General features: G+C 46.9%; 1 protein-coding gene across 2 annotated transcripts in view; it reads right to left on the reverse strand.

Annotated features, from left to right (window-relative positions):
- Nucleotides 1–2,581, reverse strand: part of LOC101165788 (sodium/potassium/calcium exchanger 2-like) — a 34,149-nt gene extending 31,568 nt beyond the window's left edge. The window contains exons 1-2 of one of the 2 annotated variants that reach the window (XM_011494463.3): nucleotides 2,311–2,581; nucleotides 17–1,138 (exon numbers count right to left, since the gene is read on the reverse strand). In XM_011494463.3, coding sequence (XP_011492765.1) covers nucleotides 17–940 — 924 coding nt within the window. In that variant the 5' untranslated portion in view covers nucleotides 941–1,138; nucleotides 2,311–2,581. The remainder of the gene's footprint in view (nucleotides 1–16; nucleotides 1,139–2,310) is intronic. The other variant, XM_004086000.4, reaches the window with a different exon arrangement.
- Between the last annotated feature and the right edge of the window lie 6,641 nt (nucleotides 2,582–9,222).

The raw sequence follows: 9,222 nt of genomic DNA on the forward strand, positions 1-9,222 counted from the left end.
GTGGAACCAGACTTACCCTGGGGGAAGCCTCCAGCTCATCCACCTGGTTGCTGCCCAGCTTGCTTTTGATGAAGAACTCGACCTTGGCGTTGTACTTCATGAAGGTCACGTAGCAGGAGTAGCACAGCAGCAGACTGATGCTTTCGCTCATTGTGATTTGATTATCCAGAAAGAAGTAGATGAGCATGAGCAGGCCAATGATGTAGAAGGAGACGTCCCTGAACAGAGGCCACCAGGTGAGGTTCAGCACCTCTTTGGAAAACAGGGCGCACATCCCGATCACAAACAGGATGTTGAAGACGGCCGACCCCACGATGGTGCCGATGCCGACGTTGCTGTGTGAGACGAACACCCCAATGACCGAAGTGAAGAGCTCTGGGGCTGAGCCCCCTGCGGCCATGAAGGTGGCTCCAGCAACATCGTCAGAAATCTCCAGCTTCTCCGTGATGACAGTGAGTGCTGGGACGAAGAACTCATCGCAGACTATGGCCAAGGCTATGAACATGTACAGCATTCCAAACATATGAAGCACCACGAAGCCCTGCCGCCTGTCCGCCACGCTGAAATAGTCTGTTGGATAATCCCCTTGGTTCAGCTCCAGGTCTGAGGACTTCATGGCCACTGGGGTGTCTTCTGGGGCTGCGGAAAGGTTGCGGTGCTGCAGAAGAGTTCTTTGTGGAACCGCGGCATCGGCTGAGGCCTCGGCAGCCGCTTCCAGCCCAGAGGCCACAGCCGTGGCTAACGAAAAGGCACTCAGTGAACAGACGGTGCAGACGGCCACCAGGCTGACGACAAAGCCCAAAACCCGTCCAGGACGCAGCTTCCTCCGGACCCCCTGATAGTGGGCGCGAGCGCTCCTGCTGCCGCAGGGACCCAGCAGAGGATCGGAGCAGGACGCAGCTATCATGTCTTGACTTCTTATGGGTAACGTGAAATCCATGGTGATTGGCTATCGGGTAGAGCGGAAGGGTCTGAAGTTCCCCCCAGGACAGGTGGTGCCGGTGGCTACTGGGGCGGGGGTTTGACAGGCCGTGGCGGCTCACCGGTGAGTTTGCATGCTGCTTCCAGGTCTAAGAACAGTAGAGGCCCAGTCCTATTCCAGAATCCCAAATGTTCAAAGGCTTCCTCATATTACTCTCTGCAAAAAAAGGAAACATCAGTGAAACTGCAGTTCAGGCCGTTTTCAACACAATCTTGATGTTTTTCACTGAAAAACTCCAAACGATTCCAAAACCGCTCCACCACAGCTGGTACCAGCAGCATCACCCAAAAAGACCAGAGAGGTGCGTTTGCCTGGAAAGGTGATCCTATCAGCAGTCTGACACTGATCAGAAAACTCTGGATGAGGATAAAGATGGAGGATGTAAAGCCATTTGGAGAACTAAGGATAGAAGAAACGCGTTCAAGAACCTTTTCATTCTGGAGGTTCTCATGTCAGACTGTCATCTGGGCTCTAATCAGGATGAAAAGATTACGTACAGGTCAGACGGAGCGCAGAACTCTGGCTGTGATCTCTGTGCTGGAACCAGCTGCTTAACGGGCCTCAGCAGGTCCAGATCTCTGAATTGTTTGACCCTTCAGAACTTCAGAACCGGCTGTTCCCTCAGAACCAGAAAGAGTTCTCTTATTTTGCAGCACATCTCTCTCATTCAGTTTTTATTTCCCGAACGCACAAAGACTGGGGCTCCAGCTGAAGCCAGAGGAATCCCAGAGAAGGTTTCTGTCGGATGATTTGCTCTCACGGTTCACTAACGGCTTTTCTTCTGAGCAGGAGACAGAAAACCTTTACAGAAAGCAGCAACAGTGCTGGAGACCTTCAAAGTTGGAAAAAAAAACACTTTTTCAACTGCAGAACTCAGAAGTGAGCAGTTTGTACTGCAGTATTTCTAGTCCTCTACATGTTTGGAGACACAGAGCCCTCTTGTGCCTCACAGAGAGCTCTGCTCTGCTGAAGCCTCTAGTTTAGAGAAAGCTCATTAAGCTGTAGAATAATCCCTGAGGAGATATTCTTAGATTAGCCTCGGGTCCTGCTCAGTACAGCTGCTCTCAAAGTCAAAAACCAAACATCAAGTCCATCATTCTGTTGATGTCTGTAAATAAAAGCATACATGTCTAACATACAGAACAGTCCAGAACTTCTAGAGACAATATCTGGAAAATGATAAAGATGATTGACGCTGAAATCTCAACGTGAAACCCAGTTTGTCATCAGTTCCAAATGCAAAAACTCACTACGACGTCTGTCTTAATGAGGCATTGTGAAGACTTTCAGGACTATTGAGAAAACAAAGCAGACTTTTCTTCTCATACCACGCTGGATGTTCTTGATCTGAAGTTCTCCCGCTGGAGATCCAGAGATGCTGGAGTTATATTCCAAGTGATTGGTGCTGGAAGTAAAAGAATCCAGAGCGACAAATCATCACAGAGAAGATCCTGACAGTAAATCCACGGTTGGATTTTCTTCCCTGATCTGAGGAGGAGCTCAGAGTTGCTGGTTCAAACTGGGCCACTCCTTCCCTCACCATGGTCCTCCCATAGGCTCCTCCCCTCAGACGCTGTCTCCGCCCTTCTCCTCCATCACTGTGTTCAAGACTAAGCTTCTGTCCTTCTCTGCGGGTCTTTTTCTCGTTTAGGTCTTGTATCTTCTTGTCAAACAGCTGCTTTGAGGTTTTGTGATCCCGTTCTGCACTGAGAACTTTTCCTGTAAGCAAACCTGTAGCTTTCTCCGCAGACTGTGTTTCTGTGCACGCCGACCACAGCAGCTCTCACACTTTGACTGATTCTGACAACGGATGAGACCTGAATGAGCAAAGGTGGAGTCACCCAAAACAGCTGGTTTCAGACGGGGGGGGGGGGGGGGTGAGAGGAAGCTCAGTCTGTTTCCATCTAAAAAACAGATCCTTCCACTCAAAGATTCACGGACGAAAGAAGATGTGTCACGGCCGGAATAACAGGAGGAAACCGAGGAGCAGAGACAAACACAACAAAGGTCAGACAGTATTCATTGAAACTAAATGTGTTCAGAAAACACACAAAATATGAAACTACAAAGAAACCAAAAAAGTCTAAATAATTCACTGGAACCAGAGCTGGAAGCACCTGAACAAAATGCACCAAGACTGAAAACTTAGAAGCAGCTTCTGAAGCTTTAGTCCCAAATGTCCTTTGGGGGGAAAATGGGTGGGTCACACAGGTTACCCACTCAAAATATAAAGGTCAAAGGACGTTCAGTGAACCACAGAGAGAAAATCTTTGTGCTCTCATTCTATTGGTCAGAAGAGCCGTTCTTGATTTGATACCTTTTTTTAACATCTTCTTGATAATCCTCATTTGTTTCATGATATTTTCTGTAGTCCATGTTACTCAAGTTAAACTGACCAATCAGATGCCTCAATAAAAGTAGGTGGAGTCATGTAGATTTCAAAAAAGCTTACTCCTGATTGGTGGGAGTGGTTGCCATAGAAACATTGACTCAGACTGACTCAGACCAATCACTGTCGTCTGGCTCCAACATGGGGGCGTCTGTATCGTGGAAAAATGGCAACTGAGTTGACTTCATTCCACCGGAGCCAGTAAGTCCCTCTCTGGGGGGGGGGGGGGGGGGGGGTGTCCCACACTCACATGATCCGCTTCTCCGATACAATCAGTGGGTTGGATCTATATTTAACCATAAATTCACTGTAAATTGATGGAGTTTGACCTGCCAGGTGAACTCCAGGTGAACGGGGGCCATGATGCCGTCAAAACAGAATCCTCTGAAATTCCAGAGAATGTCTCCCAAAGCCGCCTTCAGAAAGCTCAACGCTGTTATTTTCAGCTTAGCATAGCTTAGCACATCCCATCTCTATCTCATCTCTATCCGTCTCTTTGTTGTTTTTCAATTTTAAATTGTTTTTTGTTCCTGAACAGTTGTTTGTTTTTGTTTTTGGTGTGAACTTCATTAGTTATTTCTGTATTTTGAAAAAATTTGTAATGTTTTTTTTACAGTTTACATGTTTTGCAGACCGCATGTTTTTTACACTTTTGCAGCTGTATTTATTTCATATTTATTTCTTTATTTAATAAGAATCTCATTTTTGATAATAATTTTTCATAATAATTTTAGTAATATTTTTAATTATCTAATATAAATGTCATTTGTGATGTCCTTTATTGATGTTATATTATATAGATTATTTCTGAGTGTCGTGTTACTGCCACAGACATGAAATTTCCCCATAGTGGGATTAATAAAGTCATCTATCTATCTATCTATCTATCTATCTATCTATCTATCTATCTATCTATCTATCTATCTATCTATCTATCTATCTATCTATCTATCTATCTATCTATCTATCTATCTATCTATCTATCTATCTATCTATCTATCTATCTATCTATCTATCTATCTATCCATCCATCCATCCATCCATCCATCCATCCATCCATCCATCCATCCATCCATCCATCCATCCATCCATCCATCCATCCATCCATCCATCCATCCATCCATCCATCCATCCATCCATCCATCCATCCATCCATCTATCTATCTATCTATCTATCTATCTATCTATCTATCTATCTATCCATCTATCTATCTATATCTATTTAAACAGTCATTGATGTTAGTCAACCAACAAGCCTGAGAGGAGAAACCCTGGACAAATGAACTACCACACACCTGAACTCAACAGGTTTCAGTCACAATCTGTCAGGAGACCAACTCAGGATCCACCCAAATCCTGATTTTTGCAACGTGGTTGCATAAATCTTTGGCCATATGCTGCATGTGCTTTTGGTCCAGGTATACGCTGCATGAGCGCTCTTCAAGGTGCGTGGCAGCTGTAAACCTGGGCAGCCTGAAGGTTGATGTGGTGTAGGGTGTGTTTGTGTTGGAGGTACAAGCATCATGGGAAATATGTCAAAAAGGGAGGACAGGAAAGAAAAACGTTTGAGACGTTTAAATTCAAAAAAATGACAAGAATCTGAGAATGGAACGTTGTTCCCCGTCTGGATGCTAGTTTGTCTCGTGTACAAAAACATGTTTGGAGGATCAGACCACTCCAATAGATGTTTGTAGACAAATCTGTGTGTTTTTTCTTATGTTTCTTTGTAATGTGGTCAAAAAAGAGGCAAAGATTGGACCTGCGGAGACTCCTGGTTCTGAGCAGAAGGAGAAGACTTTGACCTCACTAATGACCTTAGTAACCAATCAGGTCTGTGCGCTGATGCTATAAAAGGAGCCATGCAACGCTCTGAAAGAACAGGACGGGTTACGTAACCAAGAAAACCTTCTGTCATTCTGGTTGTGGGTGAAGGGCATCTTAGGATGAAGGACTGATAGGTGCAGAGAATCCTGAAGCGGCTTTGGATCTGCTCCTCTCTGGATTCCCAGGACATCTCCCCCAGACAGAAACCGGATCAGGACAACTTTCAAATGTGTGTCTGTGACCCTCACCAAAGGGAGGAGACTGTCCAAATCACAAATGCACTGCATGGATTTGATTTAGTTGGGGTTCACAGGCAGTAACAGTGTCTACTGGTGAAGCAGGGATCATTGGAGGCTTAGTGCCAAAGCTGCTGCTTGAAATAGAACCGTGTTATAAAAGGCAGAGACCAGTATTTAAGAAAAAGGATCCCTGAGGTAACCAGAGAGGACTTTGTCCTGATTTATTCATGAGCCACCAAACATCAAACCTTTAAAGAATTTCATTAAACATGTAGATTTGCAGGGTAAAATGTTACCCATTAGTTTGTGTCAAAGAATGAGTGGAATTGGACCAAAGTCAAACTCGCACAGAACATACAATCCTGTGTTGATGTTGTAGCCAGACTACAGCCGTCCCGTCAGCAGCTCTGGGGTCAAGAGCCTGACATCCATCACCGTTCTGACATAAGACAGGAGAGCGCCCTCCTCTGTCCAATGATGTTAGATCACCAGGGAGGGATCCTATGGCCATTTACTTTTGGAGAAAAAATATATGTTACTCATAACATTCAGCCAAGGCAACCAAGCAACAATAGAAGAAGAAGCATATCAAGGTCGTGGCGTGGTCCAGCCAGTCTCTGGACCTCATTCAGGGTTTTCCACATGTTGGTCTCACTGTGTTCAGTGAGTTGGACTTATTGGAGCCAAAACCAGGAAATTCTAAAAGAAAAACCTTTTCAATGTTTCATCAGTGTCAGCATTCTGTGGGGAGAAAAAAGCTGATTTAGTCAGTACGTCATTCATTCAAACAGCCATGAACACACGACGCCGCTGAACCGACGAGCAGCTCCACCTGGCCATAGCGCCGGTGGGTTGGTAGCGTGGACTGTACAAAGAGAGAACTGGACTGAGCAAGTGTGAGGTCACCCATAGAAAATGCCCTTCTTCTGGCTCCAGCGTAATGAAGCCAATTCAGCCGCCATTTTTCCGTGATATGGACAACGCCATTGTAGCATTGCCACACAAATATAGGATTGTCATATCGCTGTTGGGATAAAAAACAGTAAATGCTTTCCAAATTAGCCACCAATATTAATGGTCCAGTATGTCATTGTTAAGTGTCCAGGGGCCTCATTTCTAAAACTTTGCGTAGGATTTGCGTCAGAAGAGGCGTACGGATGAAACATAGGACGTGCGTACGCACAGAAATATTGGGATTTATAAAACCGTGCGCACGCACATCCTACGCATCTTTCCCTTAATAAATCACAACCAATTCTAAATGCAGCGCAGCTTTTGCGGCTTCATGACACGCCCATAGTTGCCCATAAATAGACAGTGAAACGCCCACAAATGAATATTCATTGATTGCGAAATCATGGCAAACACCGAAAGGGAAATCAAAAAAACGTAACTTCACTCAATGTGAAGTAGAAGTTATCGTTGGCGAGGTGGAAAAGAGGAGAAAAGTGTTGTTTGGAGGGCACAGTGTGGGCATTACTAATGCCAAAAAGGCACGTGAGCGGCAAACGGCGGCAGACGCCGTAAATGCTGTAGCCTCACAACCTCGGACCGTGGCCGAAATAAAAAAGAAATGGTCGGACATCAAAGTCGAGACAAAAAAACGTCTAGCGCTCCATCGCCAGAGTGTCTGCCACGGGTGGGTGTGTTAGCAGCTTAGCTTGTCCCCACCCGTTGCTATGTTTCTTTGGTGTGACTGCGGTTGTCAGGGAGATGACGCAGCGACGGAAGGGGGCGTCGCCTTGGGGCGCAGGCGCACGAGAGGGGAAGACGCGCGGGAGAGCAAAAGGGGAGGGGCTGTTTGGCTGCATGTTTTCAGTTTGAATGAGAAGGAGTTCGGAGACGTTGTGCTGTAAGAGTTGATCTGACCAAAGAAATAAACGGCTAAAAGGCCTGTTCCAAAGCAACGGTGTCCCGCTAAATCTGTTACCATTAAAGTCCCGACCGGACTGGAGATCATAACAGCGGTTTCCGACTACGGTCCGAAGCCTCACGCTGAAGGTAACACTGGGGGCTCGTTCCGGGATACACCGTTGTTGACCAGGGCTGACCCAAAGAAGAAGGATTGAACGACGTGACGTGCAAGACGCCTGAGAGCTCAAAATGACGGCGCGCGGAGCGAATGCTGCCGCGGTCGGAGCTAGGCCACGCACAAGAAATGCAGCCACAAACGTGAGCATGAACCCTTTTCTATCGGAGATAGCGGAAGAGTACCGCCCTCAGAGGAATGTAAATGATTTAAAATACGTGAATGAGGGAGAGACTAATTGCTGTGTCACGTGTATGGAACTAACGTTAGCCGAGGGTGAGCAGGCCTACTCCCCGATTAAACAACACGTGGTGGCGGAGGAGCTCTACCCGACGCCCCCAATTTCCACCAACCCCTTTATAACACCCACCAATGAACAACATCACGCGGCTGGTGAGTGCATGGCGGGTTTTCGTCCTCAAAAGTGCAACTACGAACCCAGGATGTCCACCCCTGTAAAGTCACCATTTGCTGATCCATCCACCCCCACCGCCGCCTGTTGGCTTGCAAATCTCCACATCTCTCCATCTAATGACTGTCATGCTGGAAACAATTCCCCGGTTTCCATCAGACCCCCATCACCTGGTTTGCCACCTTTCACCACCCAGGAAAATAAATTGGGCCCATACAACATTTACTGGTCACCCAAATATCTAACTGGGCCATCAGATGATGGGGCAGAACTGCATCAGAACGCCCATGTGAAATTCCAGTCACCCCCCCAAAGCTTTCACTCACCTGCTGTTGGACATGATGCTGCTCTGCAGGGCGAAGGGGTGGGGCAGTTTCTGCAGAACGAGAGAATTCCAATACTGCAGCCAGATCGCTTTGATGGATCACGATCGTGGAGAGATTTTCTGTATCATTTTGAAAGTTGTGCAGAAGCGAACCATTGGACTGAGAAAACCAAAGTTGTTCAGCTTAGATTCTGCCTGCTCGGTGCTGCTGGAGCTATTATTCACAAGAACCCAAGGTCAGCTTCGTGGAGTTTCCAACGAATTGTGGAGGAAATTGAGGCTGCCTATGGTCCAAGTTCTGAACATGCTGCAGCCATCGGCATTGAGCTACGACAGCGAGTCAGAAGACCAGGTGAAGCTTTGCACACTCTCAGGGATGACATTTATGAAAAGGTGGCAATAGTCTATGGTGATTGCACTGAGAGTGAACAGGAGCGCATAAGCGTCGAGATATTCACTAATGCCTTAACAGATACAGACATTATTCAAAAGTTGCTAGAAGATCAACCCAAAACGCTGGCTGAGGCATATCAGAAGGCTCACCGTTTTGAAACCACGAGAAGTGCGGCTCGAGCTGTCACCCAACTGATGAGATCAGCCGTGGGTGCAAGGGGTGGAACCATTCATGGGGCCAGAGCAGCCCCCCTGCGTGAATATACCAGCAACCAGGAAGACGGAAAGGCACAAAAGGTCGTTCCCACTCCTTCGGGGCAAGCAGGGCGGTCTGTGAGAAGGCAGGCAGCCGAAAGTAGACGTAAGAAAACCAGGGAGGATGAACTGATCTGTCACAACTGCTCGGGGGTAGGGCATTTCCAGAAACACTGCCCCTCCCCTCGCTGGCCCATGCCAGGCCCCCGCAAAGCTAATCTGCTTCCCTCCACAAATGGCAACAACACTGTGGTCATCTACGCCAAAAGCCCAGAAGAGGAAATGTGTGTTCAGATAATGATACATGGTGTACGGATGTGTGCTCTGCTGGACTCTGGTGCCAGAAGAAATGTGTTACCCCTTCATCTCTTTCA

This window comes from Oryzias latipes, chromosome 1 (genome assembly GCF_002234675.1).
Source record: "Oryzias latipes chromosome 1, ASM223467v1".
NCBI lineage: Eukaryota > Metazoa > Chordata > Actinopteri > Beloniformes > Adrianichthyidae > Oryzias > Oryzias latipes.